Source organism: Oncorhynchus clarkii, chromosome 13 (assembly GCF_045791955.1).
Source record: "Oncorhynchus clarkii lewisi isolate Uvic-CL-2024 chromosome 13, UVic_Ocla_1.0, whole genome shotgun sequence".
Lineage (NCBI taxonomy): Eukaryota > Metazoa > Chordata > Actinopteri > Salmoniformes > Salmonidae > Oncorhynchus > Oncorhynchus clarkii.
In genome coordinates, this window is record NC_092159.1 from 14,971,331 (window position 1) to 14,995,604 (window position 24,274).

At 43.2% G+C, this 24,274-nt stretch overlaps 2 protein-coding genes and 1 long non-coding RNA gene across 3 annotated transcripts in view; 2 read left to right on the forward strand and 1 right to left on the reverse strand.

Annotated features, from left to right (window-relative positions):
* The first annotated feature begins 378 nt into the window (after window positions 1-378).
* Window positions 379-5,753, forward strand: LOC139424503 (Kruppel-like factor 1). The gene is made up of 3 exons (XM_071176420.1): window positions 379-705; window positions 1,117-2,041; window positions 4,108-5,753. Exons 1-3 carry the CDS (start codon window positions 628-630, stop codon window positions 4,281-4,283), a joined length of 1,179 nt encoding a protein of 392 aa, XP_071032521.1. The 5' UTR covers window positions 379-627; the 3' UTR covers window positions 4,284-5,753.
* A 7,495-nt stretch (window positions 5,754-13,248) lies between these two features.
* The window catches only part of LOC139424506 (myb/SANT-like DNA-binding domain-containing protein 4), a 1,073,247-nt gene continuing 1,062,221 nt past the window's right edge, over window positions 13,249-24,274 (forward strand). Inside the window, exon 1 of the mRNA XM_071176426.1 lies at window positions 13,249-13,440. The gene's annotated coding sequence lies outside the window, so the exon portion shown is untranslated. The remainder of the gene's footprint in view (window positions 13,441-24,274) is intronic.
* On the reverse strand, window positions 18,746-22,982 carry LOC139423782 (uncharacterized). Its single transcript, XR_011635879.1, has 3 exons — window positions 22,792-22,982; window positions 22,473-22,542; window positions 18,746-19,103 (listed from the first exon to the last, which is right to left on the reverse strand). It is a non-coding gene; the product is annotated as an uncharacterized lncRNA (long non-coding RNA).

Below are 24,274 nucleotides of genomic sequence, written 5' to 3' on the forward strand. Positions count from 1 at the left end.
TGTGCAAAACAAAGTCCATAACATTCATTAGCTAGAATTACATCTGTTTGTTGTTCTTTTTCAACTCTCTTTCTCTTTGGAATTGTTTTGCTGGCCATAGATTTCTGCTCAGGATCAAAAAAACAGGGAGGGGTAGCGAGGGGGGAGATACAACTGTTCATTCACTCTTTCTCCTGGTTAAGAAGAGAGGACTGGAGTAAGAAATGGAGTTGGCATAGAACACACGCACACTCACGCACGCGCACGCACACACACACACACACACACACACACACACACACACACACACACACACACACACACACACACACACACTTATGTCCCACCCCCCAACGGTCATCAGAAGATACATGAACGGAGAAGATTTGAAGTCACGTTCACAACCGAGAGAGAAAGAGGGGGGGATACGGTTGACGGGTAGAGTGGAGAGAGGACAGCCGTAAAAAGAAAGTAGGCTACTTGGCAGGTCAAACTGGACAACAGACAGGTGTAACTGTTTTCAGGATGACTGGTTACTTACAGTTTGCAAGAGTCTAACCATTGTGAGATGGTCATGTAAAAGAAAAGACAAACCTCACATTACTGTCACCACTGTAACCTGTGTGAAGTTGACGTCTAACTGGTCAGATGGCTGGGACACAAGCTGCTGTGCTTCCATCCTTCAGCTCCTTCTCAAACTTTGTTCACTCTAAGGACAATATGAAGGTACGTATTCCTCTTGTTACTTTTATTTGGTTTCTACATTTTGCCGAAACAATTAAAAGTGTTGTCACTTGTATAACTTTGTTTTAAGAGGGTGAGTCTTGGGGCTAACGGCAGAGTGTCTAAACGCCATCAACTTTTCTTTAAACAAAATGTTTTGACTCGCAATGAGGAGGCCCTGTGAGCACATATCCCTCATATCCCCAAACACATTTAATACAATATGTGGATTTTGATTTAAGATCTGTTCAAATATCAAATGGATTTTATTTGGAAAGTTACTACAAAAGTAGGATTTAATTATAAAATAGTTATTTTAATTTGTTAGTGGGTGTTGTTTGGTTATTTCCACATTTATGTGAAGTTAGTAAGAGAGGCTCGATATGAACTGATGTTTTTGTACTGTCACACAAGGAGTGGAAATTTGAGGATGGCGCTCTCAGTCTGGACTCTCAAACCAAGAGGACGTCACCTGGCAACACCAGTGACCAGCAGCCAGTTCTTCCTCACCTGGACGATGAAAGTGAAACCTCATGGGACATGGAGTTCTTGTTGTCTGACTGGAGCAGCACATCACCTGAGCTGAACCCCTCTCTGGACTACAACACTCAGCGTCTTCTTCAACCGGACCAAACTGGACTCTACCATGATGGAGGAGGGGTGTTGACGGACCAAATAAGTCCAGACAGGCTTCATACGGGCAGCAGTAGCCTGATGGTTGAGCTGCTCACCCCCTTGGAGACCATTGGTTCAGGCATACCAGAACTTTACAACCAACAGGTTCGCTCATCATCATCATTATCATCATTCCCCATTCAACCAAACGTGGACCAGCATGGTTTCAACCCCGGAGGCAACCAGGAGGGACATGGCAGAGATAGAGCCACTGCTGTCCTCACTAAGGCCAAATCATGGGACTTTGGAATGGGACACTACTACCCCCAACAACACACTTCCATGGTGACGTTTCAAGATGGCAGATTCCTCCAAGCCCCTGTCTCCATGACAACTTCTATGACCTCTGAATTTCGAACCCACCACTACAGCTTCCTCCAAAACTACCCCCACCACCTGGGTCTATACCGCAACCAGAGGGACTACAATCTCCATGGCCACCACCACCAACAAGCCTCCTCCAACCACTTCCCCTACTCCCAGCACCAGCAGCCCCACCTAGCTATCACCTCCTCAGGGGTTCCCCCTGGTGGCTTGGAGGGGAAGAATGGCCGCAGGACTGTGGCGAAGAAGAGAGCTGCTCTACACAGCTGTGAATACTCAGGTTGTAGTAAGACCTATACCAAGAGCTCCCACCTCAAGGCTCACCTCCGCACACACACAGGTAAGAATACATCAATTAGAATACGTTGCACAGGTAAGAATACATCAATGAAAATACATTACACGGGTAAGAATGCATCAAATAGAATACATTGCACAGATAAGAATACAAAGATTAGAATACATTACACAGGTAAGAATACAGAGATTAGAATACATTACACGGGTAAGAATGCATCAATTAGAATACATTGCACAGATAAGAATACAAAGATTAGAATACATTACACAGGTGAGATTAGAACACATTACACAGGTAAGAATACAGAGATTAGAATACATTACACAGGTGAGATTAGAACACATTACACAGATAAGAATACAAAGATTAGAATACATTACACAGGTGAGATTAGAATACATTACACAGATAAGAATACAGAGATTAGAATACATTACACCGGTAAAAATACAGAGATTAGAATACATTACACAGGTGAGATTAGAATACATTACACAGGTAAGAATACAGAGATTAGAATACATTACACAGGTGAGATTAGAACACATTACACAGATAAGAATACAAAGATTAGAATACATTACACAGGTGAGATTAGAACACATTACACAGATAAGAATACAAAGATTAGAATACATTACACAGGTGAGATTAGAATACATTACACAGATAAGAATACAGAGATTAGAATACATTACACAGGTGAGATTAGAACACATTACACAGATAAGAATACAGAGATTAGAATACATTACACAGGTGAGATTAGAACACATTACACAGATAAGAATACAAAGATTAGAATACATTACACAGGTGAGATTAGAATACATTACACAGGTGAGATTAGAATATATTACACAGATAAGAATACAGAGATTAGAATACATTACACCGGTAAGAATACAGAGATTAGAATACATTACACAGGTGAGATTAGAATACATTACACAGGTGAGATTAGAATACATTACACAGATAAGAATACAGAGATTCGAATATATTACACAGATAAGAATACAGAGATTAGAATACATTACACAGATAAGAATGCAGAGATTAGAATACACTACGCAGATAAGAATACAGAGATTAGAATACATTACACAGATAAGAATACAGAGATTAGAATACATTACACAGGTGAGATTAGAATACATTACACAGGTAAGAATACAGAGATTAGAATACATTACACAGATAAGAATACAGAGATTAGAATACATTACACAGGTGAGATTAGAATACATTACACAGGTAAGAATACAGAGATTAGAATACATTACACAGATAAGAATACAGAGATTAGAATACATTACACAGGTGAGATTAGAATACATTACACAGGTAAGAATACAGAGATTAGAACACATTACACAGATATTGAGGCATTAATGCATATTCTAGGGATTAGAATACATTACACAGGTAAGAATACAGAGATTAGAATACATTACACAGGTAAGAATACAGAGATTAGAATACATTACACAGGTAAGAATACAGAGATTAGAATACATTACACAGGTGAGATTAGAATACATTACACAGGTAAGAATACAGAGATTAGAATACATTACACAGGTAATAATACAGATAAGAGAACACATTACACAGGTAAGAATACAGAGATTAGAACACATTACACAGATATTGAGGCATTAATGCATATTCTAGGGATTAGAATACATTATGGATAATAGGCAGAAGAACTGCATGATGGACAACTTCATATGGATGAATAATGATTCATGGTTTTTAGTAGTAATGGCTATTGAATAGAAAAAGTCTAAACGATCCTTGGGACGTCCCAACTCTGACGTCAACCCATTGAAGTTGAAATGTAAAACAGTTAAGGAAAGGGTTAGGGTTAGGTAAGGGTTAAGGTTGGGTTAGGGTTAGGTTAAGGATAGGGGTTAGGGTATGGACGTCCCAAGGATCTTTGATTGCATTAACCCTATTGAACAGAATAGAATTTACACTATGAATTATCAACACATTGTATCAACAGAGGGACTACAGTTGCTGCGGAGTGTTTAAAACAAGTCCCTTATGAGCCAACTGATTTTGACACGGGTTGCTTTTGTGTGCTATTGATTCCCTAGGGGAGAAACCATACCACTGTACGTGGGAGGGCTGTGGGTGGAAGTTTGCCCGTTCGGACGAGTTGACCCGTCACTACCGTAAACACACGGGTCAGAAACCCTACGCGTGTCTGCAGTGTCAGAGAGCCTTCTCCCGCTCAGACCACCTGGCCCTGCACATGAAGAGACACACATGATGAGAGGAGTGGAGGATGGGTATGACTGGGGCTGTGTGAGAACATACACACTAATATGTGTGTACCTGTATACACACACTCTCATTCTGGTTCTCATTCTCTCTCTCTCTCTCTCTCTCTCTCTCTCTCTCTCTCTCTCTCTCTCTCTCTCTCTCTCATCTCCTCTCTTTCTCTCTCTCTCTCTCTCATCTCCTATCTCTCTCTCTCTCTCTCTCTCTCTCTCGCTCTCTCTCTATCTCTCTTTCTCTCACTCGCACACTAATCTAATCAACACACACACGGTGCACACGCAACTACTAGGCAGAGTAGGGTTATCATGGATGAAGAGGAGACTACTCAAAGACATACAGTGGACACACACACGTTGTCCACACACTATAAACAGCTAAAGTAATGAAGAGTCTTACAGTTACAGACTGACTTAACACTAAAAATAAACATTTACATTTTAGTCGTTTAGGAGACGCTCTTATCCAGAGCAACTTACAGTAAGAGTTAGGTGGGACAATCACATATCACAGTCATAGTAAGTTCTCTTTTCCTCAATAAAGTAGTTATCAGCAATGTCAGAGATAGAAAGGTGGGGGTGGAGTCAAGAGCAAGTGTTGGTTCAGGATTTTGGGATTTCTTTAATGTTTCTTTGAGAGGGGGGCTCGAGGTGAGGAGGGGGATTATTTAAAATAGTCTTTGAAGAGGTAGGGTTTCAGATGTTTTCTGAAGATGGTTCCACCATTGGGGTGTTAGGACAGAGAAGAGATTTGACTGGGCTGAGCGGGAGCTGCCCTCCTGTAGGGGTGGGAGAGCCAAGAGACCAGAGGTGGCAGAAGGGAGTGCTCAGGTTGGGGTGTAGGGTTTGAGCAGAGCCTGAAGGTAGGGAGGGGCAAGAGACCAGAGGTGGCAGAACAGAGTACTCGGGTTGGGGTGTAGGGTTTGAGCAGAGCCTGAAGGTAGGGAGGGGCAAGAGACCAGAGGTGACTGAACAGAGTACTCGGGTTGGGGTGTAGGGTTTGAGCAGACAGGCTGTGTCACTGGGGAGTGTCATTCTGGCTGAAACATTGTATAAGGAACTTCATACAAATATGGGTTGTTTCCAAAATCCAACACTATATTTATGGATCTTAATATTTCCTGTAAATTATCTAAAGATATTATTTTTTATTAAGGCTAAGATGTTTCTTGAATTAAGGTTAAGATTTGATTAAGATATCAACTTTTCATGTGGTAAAAGTTACTAGTTTCTTAATTTCATGGAGACAGATCACGTCAACTGAACCACATTGAAAAGACACCAAGCAGATCCATTTTGTATCATTTCCAATTGAATAAATGTATTTATTTGCAAGGCTTTTCATATTAATATATTTCGTAACTTCATACATTTTATATCACCTTGGTCATTGAGTGCTTTAAACTTTTCTCAAAGGTTTTATTTGTATAATTTGCTCATTTTAATACATTTATTTGACTCTGCATGATTGAGTTGTTTCTCATTTCTAAGTAAAATGTAAGTTAATTCAATAAATGTGTTCACTTACGAGTGAAGCGCAAATGTATAATTTAACCACTAGATGTCGCTGTTCTATAGGGATATTATGAAGTGATACATTTTTTGGCTTTTTAGTCATTTAACAGACACTTATCCAGAGCAACTTAGTTCATGCGTTCATCTTAAGGTAGGTAAGCCAACCACATATCACAGTCATAGTAAGTCAAACTGTTCCACAATATCAACAAAGTCAGTGATAGTAACAAAAGAGAAGTGCAAGTGTAAGCGCAAGAACGTATACACCGAGTGTACAAAACAATAGGAGCACCTACCTAATGTTGAGTTGCACCCGCAGTTTGCCCTCAGAACAGCCTCAATTCGTCGGGGCATGCACTCTACAAGGTGTTGAAAACGTTTCTCAGTGACGCTGGCCCAAGTTGACTCCGATGCTTCCCACAGTTGTGTCCAGTTGGCTGGATGTCCTTTGTGTGTTGGACCATTCACACACACATCAAATATTTGTTTTTATTTTTTATCATTTAGTATTTTTTTACGAGCCCAACAATGCAGTTCAAGAAATAGAGTTAAGAAAATATTTACTAAATTAACTAAAGTAAAAAATGTAATAAAAGTAACACAATAAAATAACAGGTTAGTCATGGTAATTTGTACATGTAGGTAGGGGTAAAGTGACTATGCATAGATAATAAACAGCGAGAAGCAGCAGCGTAAAAACAAAGGGGGGGGGGTTAATGTGAATAGTCCGGGTGGTCCATTTGATTAGCTGTTCAGCAGTCTTATGGCTTGGTGGTAGAAGCTGTTGAGGAGCCTTTTGGACCTAGACTTGGCTCTCCGGTACCGCTTGCCGTGGGGTAGCAGAGAGAACAGTTCATGAATTTAGTGACTGGAGTCTTTGACAATGTTTGGGGCCTTCCTCTGACACCGCCTGGTAATAGGTCCTAGATGGCAGAAAGCTTAGCTCCAGTGATGTACTGGGCCGTACTCACTACACACTGTAGCGCCTTGCGGTCGGAGGCCGAGCAGTTTCCGTACCAGGCGGTGATGCAACCGGTCAGGATGTTCTCGATGGTGCAGCTGTAGAACTTTTTGATTTTGAGGATCTGGGGACCCATGCCAAATATTTTCAGTCTCCTGCGGGGGAAAAGGTGTTGTCGTGCCTCTTCACGACTGTCTTGGTGTGTTTGGACTGTTAGTTTCTAAATATCAGAGTAAGAACTCGACGGACACTATGAAAGCTTAAACCAGGTTTATTCTTCCAGAGGATCGAACAGCTGGACAGACAGAAGACATATTCACACAAGCACTGATATTTAACCCTTTCTCCTATGCTGAGTCTCCTCCTACACATCTGAACAGTCAGTGCATCTCTGTTGCTAGACAGAACCTTAGTGATATCTGACCTTCCTCACTTAATCTGACCTGATCTCTGCCCCAAAGTGCTCACTCCTCCCTAACTAAAGGCTGTCATATTGACTCGTACCAGACTGTGTCTCTTCTCCTCCCATAGATGCCCTGATGGCTAACAATAACATATCCTGACATAATGTAAACGTTACACATTACCCCTCTCTCCCTCAGTGACATGAATAAGTATATTTCATATTCTCAGAACCCAACAGGACCATGATAGTTTGTTGGGGACGTGGACACCAAGGAACGTGAAACTCCCGACTCGCTCCACTACAGCCCCATCGATGTGAATGGGGGCGTGTTCGGCCCTCCTTTTCTTGTAGTCCACGATCAGCTCCTTTGTCTTTCTCACATTGAGGGAGAGGTTATTGTCCTGGCACCACACTACAGGTCTCTGACCTCCTCCCTATAGGCTGTCTCATCGTTGTCGGTGATCAGGCCTACTACTGTTGTGTGGTCAGCAAACTTAATGATGGTGTTGGAATCGTGCTTGGCCACTCAGTCGTGAGTGAACTGGGAGTACAGGAGGGAACTAAGCACTCAGAATAATAGTAGAGAGAATGATTTATTTCAGCTTTTATTTCTTTCATCACATTCCCAGTGGATCAGACACTCAATTTGTATTTGGTAGCATTGCCTTTAAATTGTTTAACTTGGGTCAAATGTTTCGGGTAGCCTTCCACAAGCTTCCCACAATAAGTTGGGAGGAATTTCGGCCCATTCCCCCTGACAGAGCTAGTGTAACTGAGTCAGGTTTGTAGGCCTCCTTGCTCACACAACACTTTGTGTGAGCAACTTTTTCAGCTCTATAGGCTAAGTCACCTCAGAATTCTCAGTGTTGAGTCATGGAGGGCAAGTTCCCTCAACATGGATGAGTTTGTGAAACATTTAGCCAGTTCTCACCAGAACCGCAGAATTATGCTGTTTTAAATCTACCTAGGATAATTTGGCACTTAGGTGGTCCCTCTGGTCATGATTAAAACCTGCACTGTGTGCTAGCTAGTACACTGACATTCTAAAATGATCAATCCAAAGGGTATCATGTCACACAGATTTCATTTGGTCTTGATTAGGCGAATTGTCTTTGCTATTAGTTAACATAATATATATGAGCATAAATATGATACTGTACGTTTGTAATATTGATGGACACCAAAATTGTTTTTATTTTTCAACTCTGTTTCTGCTTGATACCTGGTATGCCAAATTGCAGTGTGTTTTTTGTAAATGTACTATTTTAAATAAATAAACTATGTAATTTATGTAACACACAAATGCATCTCATCTCCTTGGTGCTTGAGCTTCGTTTTCTGAAACTATTTTGGATGTTCAACACTTATAGACTCAGATTATATATTCATGACAACAGAGTGACCTTAAGTCTCTCCAAAATGTGAATACTGTGTGTGTGTGTGTGTGTGTGTGTGTGTGTGTGTGTGTGTGTGTGTGTGTGTGTGTGTGTGTGTGTGTGTGTGTGTGTGTGTGTGTGTGTGTGTGTGTGTGTGTGTGTGTGTGTGTGTGTGTGAGAGAGAGAGAGAGAGAGAGAGAGAGAGAGAGAGAAAGAAAGAAAGAAAGAAAGAAAGAAAGAAAGAGAGAAATTGAGCTGCAGTTCCAAGGTAGAGACACTAACTATTCACGTTAAAGAATTCTAGTGAAGTAACCCTTTTGGACCACACTATCTGTCACATTGAAGAACTCTGGGTTAAGTCAATTATCACTTCTATCTCTAATCAGCAATCATAGGATTCATTCATGCTCCTTAGACGCCAGGTTAGGGTTACACACACTCATTTTATGTCATGGTCAATGGACCCCCCTTCCCACCCAAACTCTAGTTCCACCACTGCATATCAAGTACATCACTTCTTAGTTGGTTTGATTGGTTGTACTTCGAGTATCTAAGTGGTAAAACAGAGGTGTAATGGTATTAAGCACAAAGACATGGCAGTAACGAACGTGGTGTAGCCTCCACTTCCTCTAGTGGAGAAGTTGATGTTCTTGCCCGAGACGCGCCAGCCCACCACGACGGTCACCAGCACCGCCAGGTTCCTCTCTTGCCGGCCCACCATCTCCTTGCCGTATACTCGGTGGTCATCACAGCCACCGTATCAGCCGTACCTTCATGGGCCATTAGGACGGTGGCCTCCTGGGAGCTGTTGTTGTGGACGAGCACAACGGGGGCGTTGAATATCTTTTCCTTGAAGGTGCAGTTGCCACGCTGCAGCAGGGCCACCCAGTGTCCTGTCCGGGGGGAACCAGTAAGTGTGTGTAGGGGTCACAGCCCTGGCGTTCCACCACTCCATGATTCGGTGCAGGTGCAATCGCGATTCCTTTCCGCTCCAATTGTGGTGAATTGTAGCCATACAAGCCATCGTCCTTGGTTACAGTTTGAGTTGGATTGCCTTTGGAGTCAAGTACGGTGGCATTGACCGCAGCCCTAACATAGTCTCCCTTGCTGATGGGCAGAACTAGCACCAACAAGAGAATGGGGAGATAGCTGCATTGCATTGCTGCGGTCCACATCTGGGCATCTGCTGAATGTGATGGGGCCCATGGACTTGACTGTGTTTGCTGTTGGTCAGATGGTGTTATTCACAGAGCGGTTGTGTTCTGTTCTACTGGCAGGCAGGCAGGAGGGATGGGGGGATCTCTTTACATAACCCAGCCGCACTGTGGTGATTCACCCACATTATGTCAGATGGAGCTCATCACTATGTTTGTTTATCTCTCTCTCTCTCGCTCTGTCTCTTTGTCTCTATGACTCTCTTTTTCTCTCTCTCGCTTAATCTCTTTTTCTCTCTTTCCCTCCGTCAATCTTTCTTTCTCTCACACGCCCACTCTCATTCGTACAGACTATGTTGTCTCTCACCGTCATAACAGACCACATTTGATTCCAAATCCACATGATAATGTGATCTAAAACTCACATCTGTCTGTTTGTTCACATACCGGGCTTCGGGTTTCGACAAAACGCCACACAAACACATCTCATCATATTCGGATCACAGTTTGAACACAAGCATGGATTTAAATATTTTTTTATAAATAGTGTTTTTATTTATTTAAAAGGGTCAGTGAACTGACATCCAAGCTTCATCATATTGATTATTACTACTCATAATGGGCACAGTGTGATATTGACAGAACATCAAGGGATAAGAAGGCCGATGTCTGTATTTGTACCTGTTTGTTGCTGTAGGAGAGATGCGGACCGGAGCATGTAGGCATGTAGTTGATGCAGGGTCAGGCTATCTATTTCCATAGATTTATAGGTAGGCCTAAGTGGACTGATGTCAAAGCCAGATATCTACTCTTGTGCTACATTGGAAACGCACACATACAGTAGGCAGTAGGCCTAATACAAACATTTGCCCACTCAAAAAAGTCCCCCACTCATGATGATGCATGATCAATGATTACACTGGACGCACTGTCTCAAGGACATAAACTGTTGGTATTTGCCAAATGGTGCAATGTTGACATAGCACCCAGGGATGAGAAGGCTGACCTCAGTATGTGTACCTGTTGGTTACTGTTGGTTACTGTAAGAGCCAGGGTTGGAGTCAATTCAAATTGAAGTAATTTAATTCAGGAAATTATTTGAATTTAAGCTTCATAAATTAAACAACTTTTTTAATAAATAGCTTATCCTTTTCAGTTGTTTGACAAATCATTGAAAATAAATGCACTTTTTTCCATTATTGAATTTGAATTTCAGTTTACTTCCTGAATGTGCTCAACCCTGGTAGGACCGATGCTAACCTAAGAGAGTGAAGCTGGGCCAGGGGGTGAGGCAAGGTAAGAGTTGAGTTAGGGTGAGGCACAGACACAGACACAGACACCCTGGCATGAGAACTGATGAAAGAGTTCCAAGTGTTCTGTTGGAACCCAAACATTCCAAATGTTCTGAGGGTTCTGTTGGAACCCAACCCCCTACAGATGTGTTGAGCTGGGCAGAGAATAAATAATTAATCATCGTATTATCTCATGTTACGGCCCTGTCATTGATAGTCATGTAGTGTAAGGCTCTCTGAGGATAAAACCAAGGGAAGGAGGGATGGAAGGAGAGAGGAGGAATGGAGGGAGGCAGAGAGGGATTTAGGAGGTAGTTTGAGAACAGAGACTGTGTCATGGCCCATAATGCCACATTTTCCCTACACCCTCCCTTCTCTCCTTTTCTCTCATTATCTCTCAAACAAACAAAAAAATTTACAGAAAAAAGAGAAGAAAATCACACATGTACACACACACACGTGCACACACACACACAAACCAACACGTGCCACGAGGGGTGATGTAAGGGAAGACTTGGAACTCAGTGTCCCAACAGACTCCATGCATACTGCCCCTCAAATGAATGAATACATGTATTCAACTCTCTTTCTCTGTCTTTCTCTCTCACTCTGCACAAAGAATCTGCAGAAAGGGGAAAACAAGTGACAATTCTCCCTGGTGTTCTTGGAGAATCATCCTACCCCCAGCCATTACCCTGACCCTACCCCTGACCCCAGTCATTTCCCTAACCCTAACCCTAGCTTCATGTTCACACCTCGGTTTAACCCTGACCCCAGCCATTTCCCTAACCCTAACCCTAGCTTCATGTTCACACCTCGGTTTAACCCTGACCCCAGCCATTTCCCTAACCCTAACCCTAGCTTCATGTTCACACCTCGGTTTAACCCTAACCCCAGCCATTTCCCTAACCCTAGCTTCATGTTCACACCTCGGTTTAACCCTAACCCCAGCCATTTCCCTAACCCTAACCCTAGCTTCATGTTCACACCTCGGTTTAACCCTGACCCCAGCCATTTCCCTAACCCTAACCCTAGCTTCATGTTCACACCTCGGTTTAACCCTGACCCCAGCCATTTCCCTAACCCTAGCTTCATGTTCACACCTCGGTTTAACCCTAACCCCAGCCATTTCCCTAACCCTAGCTTCATGTTCACACCTCGGTTTAACCCTAACCCCAGCCATTTCCCTAACCCTAGCTTCATGTTCACACCTCGGTTTAACCCTAACCCCAGCCATTTCCCTAACCCTAGCTTCATGTTCACACCTCGGTTTAACCCTGACCCCAGCCATTTCCCTAACCCTAGCTTCATGTTCACACCTCGGTTTAACCCTAACCCCAGCCATTTCCCTAACGCTAGCTTCATGTTCACACCTCGGTTTAACCCTAACCCCAGCCATTTCCCTAACCCTAGCTTCATGTTCACACCTCGGTTTAACCCTAACCCCAGCCATTTCCCTAACCCTAACCCTAGCTTCATGTTCACACCTCGGTTTAACCCTAACCCCAGCCATTTCCCTAACCCTAACCCTAGCTTCATGTTCACACCTCGGTTTAACCCTGACCCCAGCCATTTCCCTAACCCTAGCTTCATGTTCACACCTCGGTTTAACCCTAACCCCAGCCATTTCCCTAACCCTAGCTTCATGTTCACACCTCGGTTTAACCCTAACCCCAGCCATTTCCCTAACCCTAACCCTAGCCTCAGCCCTAACCCTCAACCCTCAACCCTTACCCTTCCTGTCAAACGTATTCCTTTTTCTGTTTTCCTTCCTCAAACAGAATACAGTACATTAACACTAGTTAGGTAACTAAATGAATGAAACATGTTTTCAAATCAAATCAGATGTTATTGGTCACATATACATATTAGGAGATGTTATTGGTCACATATACATATTAGGAGATGTTATTGGTCACATATACATATTAGGAGATGTTATTGGTCACATATACATATTAGGAGATGTTATTGGTCACATATACATATTAGGAGATGTTATTGGTCACATATACATATTAGGAGATGTTATTGGTCACATATACATATTAGGAGATGTTATTGGTCACATATACATATTAGGAGATGTTATTGCAGGTGAAGTGAAATGCTTGCCACAGCAAAATGCTTTCCGTTACCCATTGGAACATGATGTACCTCATGTCACATACAGTACATCGCCTACTGCTACACTTCCTGGAAACGCTACACTTCCCTCGCTGAGCACTGTAGTTAGAGTCACAGTAAAACCTTTTTTTTTTAACTCAATATCAAATCATTTCTGGGTGACAATGAAGTACCTTACTGTGATTGTTTTTAATAAAACATTATCAAAAAGAAACAAAAATAGCTTCTCAGCAAAAAGCAATTTCTCAAGCAAGAATTGTTTGTCTGAGAGTGGTCTGAGTGAGGGGCCTAATTGGAGGAGCCTAGTGGTAGGGGATATGCAACCTGACACCAGCTGTTATTGGCAGAGAGGAGGGCAAACTTTCTTTGTTATTGGTCTATTAACTTACACCGCCTGGTGATGTAACCAAAACCCCACCCAGGCAAAACAAGCTGACTTTTCAAACAGCGAAATGGGCAGTATCATTAATTTCACAATTTCGCAGTATTATACCAACCTCATAGTGGGGAAATATTTATAAAACACAGGCAAATCAACATTTTCACTGAACTGGCCCTTTAATTGCATCCAAACAGCACCAACAATGGGAGACTGAGTTGACTAAAAGCTCACTTATCAAATATGTATCCTTTAAATATTTTTACTCTGGGTTCTAAGTACTTCCAACGCCTGCAAGTATCAAGGGGCATTATAAGAGCATCTATGGTACTACTTTCTCGCAAGTGTCCACTGTCCTGGCCTACAGAGGCTAGTTGCCAGGCAACCCCAGTCTGTAAGAGGATCAGTACTAGGAAGTGACGGGAAGTTGTTTACTAGTTGTCCTAGTGTGACCTGACCCAGATCATTGGAGAGTTGCTGGACGGGTATGGCAGAGCTTAGAAACAATAACAACAACTGTTTGAATGCAGGATAAGGGACAGGCATAGCTTTCTCTTTGGGGTTTTAGGCTGGGTATCTGTATACTGCTGACGTAAAAACTTTACAAAATGCATTTCATTGATTGACTGAAAGGAAAATAGATTTTGGGGTAAAACATTTTTACACTAGATCCTATCATCAAATAGAGATATACTGTGTGTGCATCAAATCATATTTTGTTTTGTGAAATATCACTCTTTCAACACTAGTAGTTCCTGTACTGCACCAGTCAGTCTACTGTAGCAATGCAAAGTTACCATGTTATGTTACCCCTCCATATGTTATGTCACATCATGGTCATGTTATGAAGACAACAGACCTCTGATGTCATGTTATGAAGACAACAAGCCTCTGATGTCATGTTATGATGAAGTCACAGACACTACAGAACCAGCAGCACAGCCCGAGGAACACACACACACACACACACACGCACGCACGCATGCACACACACACACACACACACACACACACGCACGCATGTGCACACACACACACACACACACACACACACACACACACACACACACACACACACACACACACACACACACTCTCCATCCAGAGGAATGTTCTAGACTTCTGACAATGCCATAAGTATGCATTGTACCCTGCATTCACTCTCTCTGCCGCTCTCCCGTCCCTCCTAAAAGTAGGCCATCTATATCCATTGGACCGTTGACTTCTCTCTTCACAGACGTACACGCTTACATAAGTACTCAGGCACGGTGGATTACGCAACATATACCCCCCACCCCTTCTACCCCCTTCCTCACACACAGACACATGTCACCCTTGCGCATATATACACAAACCCTCCTTAATATTTCAACAACCCTCCGTCACTGAACATCTATAAAAAGATGTGTACACTGCATTATTAAATGGAGCCAATTCAGAAATGCAAACATGTAGTGTATTCAAGTTTTAAAAAGGCTTATAAAGTTTGAAACCCCACTTTAACATTTCAAACTTGATTTGCCCCAACAAAAAATGTATCAACCACGTAATAATTCACACTTCCTGTTGAGCATGACTACACTGAGTGTACAAAACATTAGGGACACCTTCTCTTTCCATGACACAGACTGACCAGGTGAAAGCTATGATCCCTTATTGATGTCCCTTGTTAAATCCCCTTCAGTCAGTGTAGATGAAGGGGAGGAGACAGGTTAAAGAAGGATGTTTAAGCCATGAGACATTTTAATAAGACATGGATTGGTGTGCCATTCAGATGGTGAATGTAAGAAACAAAAGTTTTAAGTGCCGTTGAACGGGGTATGGTAGTAGGTGTCAGGGGCACTGGTTTGTGTCAAGAACTGCAACGCTGCTGTTTTTTTAATACTCAACAGTTTCCCGTGTGTATCAAGAATGGTCCACCAGCCAAAGGACATCCAGTCAACTAGACACAACTGTGGGAAGCAATGGAGTCAACATGGGCCAGCCTCCCTGTGGAACGCTTTCATCACCTTGTAGAGTCCATGCCCCGACGAATTGAGGCTGTTGTGAGGGCAATGGGGGGTGTAATTCAATATTAGGAAGGGGTTCCTAATGTTTTGTATGCTCAGTGCAGGGGTGTCCAACTCATTCCATGGAGGGCCTAGTGTCTGCTGGTTTTTGGTTTTTCCTTTCAATTAAGACCTAGACAACCAGGTGAGGGGAGTTCCTTACTAACCAGTGACCTTAAGTGATCAATTAAGTCTAAGGGAGGAGCGAAAACCTGCAGACACTCAGCCCTCCGTGGAATGAGTTTGACTCAGTGCATTTTCCTGCTGTAAGAAACTGGTCAAACTAAGATAGCAGATCTGTATAGGTTCTGGATGGTTTCCTTGGCAATGCTAAAATAGTCATGGACTTGGAATCGGTCATTTTTTAAATGATTATGTTGTTTGACAGATTGTTGTTTTTGCAGAAGGGAGACAATAGCGTGTATGTCAGGGATGTTTGAGGATATAGAGGGTGTTCGTAGGAAACTATGAATGAGAGAGAGGGGGAGGGGGGGGTCGGAGAAGAGACGTTTTGTTGACCCCTATTGTTCAGGGCGTGCCACACAACTCATTTAGACAGAGTACAGCCTTAGTGTGATCCTGGCACAATGCTGATTACATCCATTGTAATCCAATCTGGCTACCGTCCAGAGAACATTAGATAAACATTCCAGAACAGTGCAGAGAACGTTTGATGAAAATTCCAGAATGGATGGGGGCGAGGAAGATAAGGGGGTACATAATCAACAATGAAAAGGCTTTACATTTTGATACTGTAGGACTATGGTATTTTAAATCCATTTTCTATGGTACACAACCCATAGACGGTGTATGGTGGTCAATAATAAGCCCATACTTCAGGCTCTTTAGACCAAGTTCTGCTCTAATTTGCATACGTCTTGTTGAATCCTCCTATTGTCTGTGTTCAATGGCCTTTTATAAACTGGCTGGTTCCAGCCCTGAATGCTGATTGGCCGATAGCCATGGTATATGAGACAGTATAATCTACTTCTATGGTGGGTATGATCTTTCTCAGAAGAGCTTTGGACAAAAGAGGTTCTAGACAGTTTGGGTTAGTTTGGACAATGTTACTCTATTCTTGGAGGACATCTCATGACAATTTTCCATCCCAGTTCCTGGTATAATTAGAACAGGATCTCTCTCTCTGTACTCAATATGTGGACAGTCACCTTAGTGTGAGGACAAAAGCAATATTGTTTCCTGAGCTTGTTATTCAGCAGAAAATCTTTTTATCCTGCAGTGATTTTTTTCACACAAACACAATTTCAATCAGACTTTGTTCCAGTTGTTACATGGTTCTTCGCTGGTAAGACCATCTGGCTAGTGGTTGTGACTGCTACAGGCCTGTTGGTGGGTGTGAAAAACAATCAAGTTTATATGTTACCCCTGCCTTTGCGGTTCGTATCCTATCCTAACTCCCATACATAAAGTCAGTGTATCGCATGTGGTGGATAGATTACTCAGATACTAATATAGGCTAACATGAATATGTAAACTGTACATTGATCAATAAACAAGTTATGCTTTTTCTCTCTCACACACACACACACACAAACGCCCACTCGCTCTCTCTCTCTCTCTCTCTCTCTCCTCCCCACAGTGGTTAGCCAGAGTAAATGTTAGTGTTGTTTTTTTGGGTTGTTACTCAAACTCTCATAATGTGAACTTTGGCTCCCTGTCCAACTCCAGGATAAGGATTAGTATAAAGAGCTCTAGTGCAGGCGAGTAGAGTGTTGTAGAGAGGGAGGGCCAGGGTCAGGTTAGGAGAAACAGACAGAGGGAGAGAGAGAGATGCAGGGAGAGAAAGAGGGAGAGGGGGTGAGGGATGAGGGGAAAAACAGAGAGAGATAGCGGGATGCAGGGAGAGGGGGTGATGAAAGGGGTGAGGTAAAGAGAGGGATGGAGGGAGAGTCAAGTTATATTTGTCACATGCACCGAATACAACAGATGTAGACTTTAGCATGAAATGCTTACTTACAAGCCCTTTCCCAGTGAGCATTTTTACAGTGAGTATTAGGGTCAAGATAAACAGAGAGCAAGAGAGAGAGATGGAAGGAGAGAAATAGGGGGTGAGGGGATGAAGGGAAATAGATGGTGTGATAGTTCAGGTTAGGAGAAACAGAGAGAGAGAGAGAGAGAGAGGGATGGATCCGGAGAGAACGAGAGAGGGATAAAGAGAGAGAGAGGGACGGATCCGGAGAGAACGAGAGAGGGGTGAAGAGAGAGAGAGAGGGACGGATCCGGAGAGAACGAGAGAGGGATGAAGAGAGAGAGAGGGACGGATCCGGAGAGAACGAGAGAGGGATGAAGAGAGAGAGAGAGGGATGGATCCGGAGAGAACGAGAGAGGGATGAAGAGAGAGAGAGGGATGGATCCGGAGATAACGAGAGAGGGATGAAGAGAGAGAGAGGGACGGATCCGGAGATAACGAGAGAGGGATGAAGAGAGAGAGAGGGATGGATCCGGAGATAACGAGAGAGGGATGCTAACCACGTACTGAGTCATACAAGACTTTCCAACTCCCCTCAAAGCTAATGTACACTTTGATTTGCTGTACGACTGTGTGTGTGTGTGTGTGTGTGTGTGTGTGTGTGTGTGTGTGTGTGTGTGTGTGTGTGTGTGTGTGTGTGTGTGTGTGTGTGTGTGTGTGTGTCTCTGAACCTGTCTCCTTGGTTTGAGGTTAGTCAACGAGTGACCTTACTGTGCAAACATGCTTCAGTACACATCCCCCGCCCCCCGACCCCAACACACACTCTGTAGTTGTATTGACCTGTGATTACATACCACTATCGCAACATTACCTAACTTAACCTCAGTGTTAATGTACACACGTGCTGTACTTTGAACGGATAGCTTTTTAGGTAGGGTACAAAGTGAAACGCATAGTACACACTGTGGACTATCCTTCATCTCAGTTCTTTCTATCATAGCATTAAGAATGTATCCACAATGTGTGTTTTAAATGGCACCCTATTCCCTATATAGTGTACAGGACTCTAGTCAAAAGCTGTGCACTATATAGGGAATAGGGTGCAATTTCAGATGCAACCATGGTCAATACACTTTAAATAGCATTGAGTGCTCTATTACTCCCAATCAGACCATTGAGACACAATTTTCTAATTTTATTAGGATCCCCATTAGCTGTTGCAAAAGCAGCAGCTACTCTTCCTGGTGTCTCCACAAAACATGACATAATACAGGACATTAATGGACAAGAACATCACAAGGATAGAGCTACATACATTTTAAATACATGAATAGAGGATACAGGATATACTGATTTCCTGTCCAGTGGGATCAACAGTGTGCTATTTTCACACCAAGCCGGTAATACCAGGAAGACCCTTATCAACACATCAACACTCCATGTGGTTAGGAAACCACTGACAGATAAGATAACAGGAATTACTCATTGAATTTGCTGTGTGTAGTATATCAGTTGTGGTTTGTTGTTGTTGTTGCTGCTGCTGCTGCTGTTGTTGTTGTTGTTGTTGTTGTTGTTGTTGTTGTTGTTGTTGTTGCTGCTGACTCACGTGGCCAAAGTAGTTGACCCTGAGGGATAAATAACGTTTTTTAAATGCTCATTGGACTAAAATACAAAATGGAAGTTTTTATTTCATTTTTTTAGGGAGTAGATCAGCTTTAATATTGCAGATAGATTGTGGCTTCCATCAATGTAATTGTCTGCATCATTTGTGTGTGTGTGTCATGAAGCTGGTTGAGAGAATGCCAAGAGTGAGCAAAGCTGTCGTCAAGGCAAAGGATGGCTACTTTGAAGAACCTAAAATCTAAAATATATTTTGATTTGTTTAAAAAAATAAATAATACAAAACAAAACAATAGCCTAAAAAATGAACAACTCTTACAAATCAAGTACAAAGACAACTTTTGTCTTTAAGACAGCCAACCCGAGCCGCCTGCACGCCAGACCCCCACCAGTCTAGTCAATAACTCAACTCTTTGCCCAACACAACTTCCTTCCCGTCTTTTTTTGGGGGAAAACAATAGTTGAATGAAAACACACCTACACATTAACACACAGAAACAGTACACCCTCCATATAATTCATATCACAGGCCTAATAGTACTGTAGAGCTCTTTTTACTTGCACACAATATAGCTGGGTCACCCCGTCCCTAGGGGTCCTCGGCCCTGTAACGCCCCAAACCAACACACCTCACTCAGCTTTCAGGTGTGTTAGGCCAAGGCCGGAGTGACAACAGTACAGCAGACCCCCAGGGCCAGAACTGAGCAGCCCAGCAGCTAGGGATTGCCTAAATATGTATCTCCCCTGACATGGGCATGTTTTCAATACAGACTCCTTTTGTCGTACAGTATTCCATATAAGGCATTCAGACCTTATGAAAGTTGCACCGGGAACTTACAGGTGCATTGGTGGAAGAGTGGGGTCCATGAGAAGGAGATGCACCGCAGTACTTAATGCGCTAGTGGCCACACCAGATACTGAATGTTCCTTTTGATTTTGACCCCCCCTTTGTTCAGGGACACATTATTCAATTTCTGTTAGTCACATGTCTGTGGAACTTGTTCAGTTTATGTCTCAGTTGTTGAATACAAATATTTACACGTTAAGTTTGCTGAAAAAAACGCAGTTGACAGGGAGAGGACGTTTATTTTTTTGCTGAGTTTTGAATGTTCTATGGATGGTTTTAAACTGCAGTAATTTATGTCTGAGATTATATGAACATGACTGGGCATTCTAACATATCTGTGTCCATTCATCATCAATAGCCTTTCCCAGGTCTTCCTCACATTTTTGCTTTACATTTTTTGTGTCATCGGGAAAAGCCTCTATTAGCCATTGATACAATTTGGAAATCAACTTTGGAGGTTTTTCCGACTGTCTTAAAATAGCATCTGGCTTGTCCAGTGTTTGCTGGACAGAGACAATAAAGTGTTGTATCTGCAATAATTCACCTCAGGTCTGTCACAGACTGGTCTTCCCTGGCTGCCTGACCTCAGGTCTATCACAGACTGGTCTTCCCTGGCTGCCTGACCTCAGGTCTGTCACAGACTGGTCTTCCCTGGCTGCCTGACCTCAGGTCTGTCACAGACTGGTCTTCCCTGGCTGCCTGACCTCAGCTCTGTCACAGACTGGTCTTCCCTGGCTGCCTGACCTCAGGTCTGTCACAGACTGGTCTTCCCTGGCTGCCTGACCTCAGGTCTGTCACAGACTGGTCTTCCCTGGCTGCCTGACCTCAGCTCTGTCACAGACTGGTCTTCCCTGGCTGCCTGACCTCGGCTCTGTCACAGACTGGTCTTCCCTGGCTGCCTGACCTCAGGTCTGTCACAGACTGGTCTTCCCTGGCTGCCTGACTCTGCTGAGACCCCTGTCACCATCTAATCCTGCTAAGACATGATGAGCATAGTGTTGTGTACTGACTGCACTAGAGGGATGCATTCCCGCTGGATGCCTGCGGATCCCGACAGAGATCATTGCGTTTGCGGTCTGCATTGTTAATGCTGCGGGCGGCATCGGAGGTCAGACAGACAACTTTGGGACTCAAATATTTTTGTTGTCCCATCGATTATTTTGAAACGGTCCTCTTTCTGCTTTGTATGCGTTAGCCTACCTATTGTATTAAAGCACGTGTTCTTCTCATGATTCACACACTCAAATTCACTGCTTCAACTACAGTAGCCTGCCTCCTAGTTGGGCATGTCGTCTCATTGAAATAAATTAGGCTGCCTACTTGGGCAGAGAATCACATTTCAGTTAACTTGAATATGAAATGAACTTAAATATGATTAGACTGTGGTTTACTCCAGTGTCTGTAAATAAATATTGATAATGAAAAGAAGTGGAGGGAGCTCAACCAAAGTGAGTCGAAGTCAAAAAATGTAATCATCATTGAAAAGGAAAAGGCTCGGTCAGGCTACTGTGGTGAGCAGGTATTGAGCCTTTTAATTTTCAGTAGGTATGGATCACCCATTTATTTGTCTCTGCCTGCAAATCATCCTCCTAAAAGGTAGGTTATATCCTATAGGACTATGCAAAACGGCGCTGTCATCATTATTGCTGCTTCCTGTTTTGATTTTTCTATTTTTTATTTCACCTTTATTTAACCAGGTAGGCCAGCTGAGAACAAGTTCTCATTTACAACTGCGAACTGACCAAGATAAAGTTGTTCAGTAGCCATACCTGCGAGATCATGTGCACGTGGGGTCTCAATTAGAGTAGGCTATAGCCTATGTATACATAGGCGGCGAAGCATGGGGCAGTTATCTTTCCAAGGAAATGTACTTCCTAAAAAGGCCTATGATTACGCTATAGTTTACTACATTGCCTAGAAATAGGCCAAAATATTGATCACCCATATTTCTCAGTCTGAAAATCTTCCCACTCATAAAGGGTAGGCTATACAAATAGCTCAAGCGAAAGTGCAAGTCTCTCCAACTCTGCTCTCTTCAAACTACATCTAGCATAATGGCTGATATAATTTAATCTATTTTTTAAGTTATTTATGCGCATTTGATATTGCCTATATGGCGGCAAATTGCTGGGACCATGGCTAACGCTTGAAATAACATTGCGGGACAGTGGATGTGTTTGGGACCCGTTCTTGCGGTAGCTGGTGGGAATTGGACAGAAAGCAAGCGGGTGCAGGCGGGAGCGGGTGCGGGCGGGAGAGCGGGTGCGGGCGGGAGCGGGTGCGGGCGGGGGCGGGGGCGGGTGCGGGCGGGAGCGGGTGCGGGCGGGAGCGGGTGCAGGCGGGAGCGGGTGCAGGTGGGAGCGGGATAAAAAAAATTGTTCAGCGCAGACCTCTACTCTGCACCATGACAGTGAAGCCTGTAATGTTAGAGCTGTTTAGTACTGTGTCAGTGTGAAAAGTAAGGAATTAGCCAGGGAAACTGACAGATTAATAACGTTACATTGACATACTGACTAATAAAACTCACATTGCACTGAAAAACGTCATAATATCAATCTTCAATCATTTGGCCGATGGTTTCATTGTTTGATTCAAGTCTAGTTTGATTGAGGCAAAAATAATAGCTAATGTTAGCCAACTTTTGGCCAGCTCTCTCTCTAACGGTACATCAACTGGCGAAAGCTTGCCAAGTTCATTTACTTCTGAAATGTGGTTAGACAAAGGCTACAAAACATTCCCAAACAAACAACTGCTGTTAGATAGTAATAATAGCCACCTCATATCGCTATCTGACAGATGTGTGTGGTAGTTAATCACTATGTAGCTTATTCATTCACCTCAATTACCTTGCCAGCTACATCAGCCAACTAAAGAGTAGCTTGTTTTTGTTCTGCTTCCTTTTACAACTCGGTGAAAGAGGCAACACTATTCTCAACTGTCCCGCGCTGGTCCAGCCAGCCTTCCAGAAGCTTTGCCTTCACACAGCCTGTCAGTGGTGTCCCGTGGTCCTAAATCCAGTTGGACAAACTCTGCAAACAGCCTGCCCGACTGCTCAGAGGCGTCCACATGGTCCTAAAGTACACCGTTGCCATGTTTTGTATTACATTCCAATGATCAAACTGGGACAAAAATGCTATTTTAGAATGTGGCAGGGACATATCCCCCCTGTCCCCATTGAAAGTTGCACCCCTGCTGTAGAGTAGCATTCATCGTGTTATGTTTGCTGTTCTTACCTTGGCAAAATATGACTGATTGCCCATAAAGTTAATCTATTTGCTTATGAGGGATTCCTAACATGCTCTGAAAGGTACTAGGGAAGATCGGGAAATAGACCTTGACTGTGTTGGTGAAAAGATGCTATTCCTTCCATCCGATACACACACACACGAGCACAGACACACACACACAGACTGAAGGGATGACTAACAGTATAGGACCAGCCATACACACTGAGGATAGCTAGGTATAATCTCCTTATTCTGAGTAACTAACCTCAATCTCCATTTCTCTCTCCCTTCCCTCTCTCTCGCCCTCTCCCTTCCCTCTCTTCCCTCGCTCTCTTTCTCTCTCTCTCTCTCTCCCTTCCCTTCTCTCTCTCTTTCTCTCTCTCCCTTCCCCTCCCTCTCTCTTTCTCTCTCTCTCCCTTCCTTCCCTCACTCTCTCTTTCACTCCGCATTCCTCCTTATTTCCGAGTAGCTAACCTCAGCCGACCAGAACCTCTCTCTCTCTCTTTCCCTGCCTCTCTCCCCCTCTCTCCCCATTTCTCCTTATTCTAATTAGCTAACCTGAGTTGACCTGGAACCTCCAGTTTACACACTTGTCCTCATATGGTCTGTAGAGACCTTACATAATAGCACCAGCCCCCCTCCCATTGCTTTCCCACTCTCCTTTTTTTCCTCCATCTCTCTTTCTTAATCTGACTGCCCTCTTTCTCTCTGCGCGTCACTTCATGTATAATGTGTATTGACATGGCCCAGCATGAACCTTTGAGTGAATTAGTCACTTGCCTGTGTGTGTGTGTGTGTGTGTGTGTGTGTGTGTGTGTGTGTGTGTGTGTGTGTGTGTGTGTGTGTTTACCTCATATTGCCTCTTGTTTGATGCCTGATACATTTTTTCATGCCGTTTCTCAGACGTAGTACATAGAAGTCCATTGTTTTGTTCCAGTCTGGTATAACCTCTAGTTTGGTGTGCTTGCTGAATGGAAAGCACAGCTTCAGAACCTCTTCATAAATCAATTCAAATCCAAGTTTATTTGTCATGTGCGCCGAATACAACAGTGAAATGCTTACTTACAGGCTCTAACCAATAGTGCAAAAAAGGTATTAGGTG

Bases quoted from the DNA above. Each gene is read 5' to 3' on its own strand.
- LOC139424503 (XM_071176420.1), top strand. From the start codon at position 628: ATGGCTGGGACACAAGCTGCTGTGCTTCCATCCTTCAGCTCCTTCTCA. The intron at 706-1,116 runs GTACGTATTCCT...CTGTCACACAAG, and splicing joins ACTCTAAGGACAATATGAAG to GAGTGGAAATTTGAGGATGG. The intron at 2,042-4,107 runs GTAAGAATACAT...TTGATTCCCTAG, and splicing joins TCACCTCCGCACACACACAG to GGGAGAAACCATACCACTGT.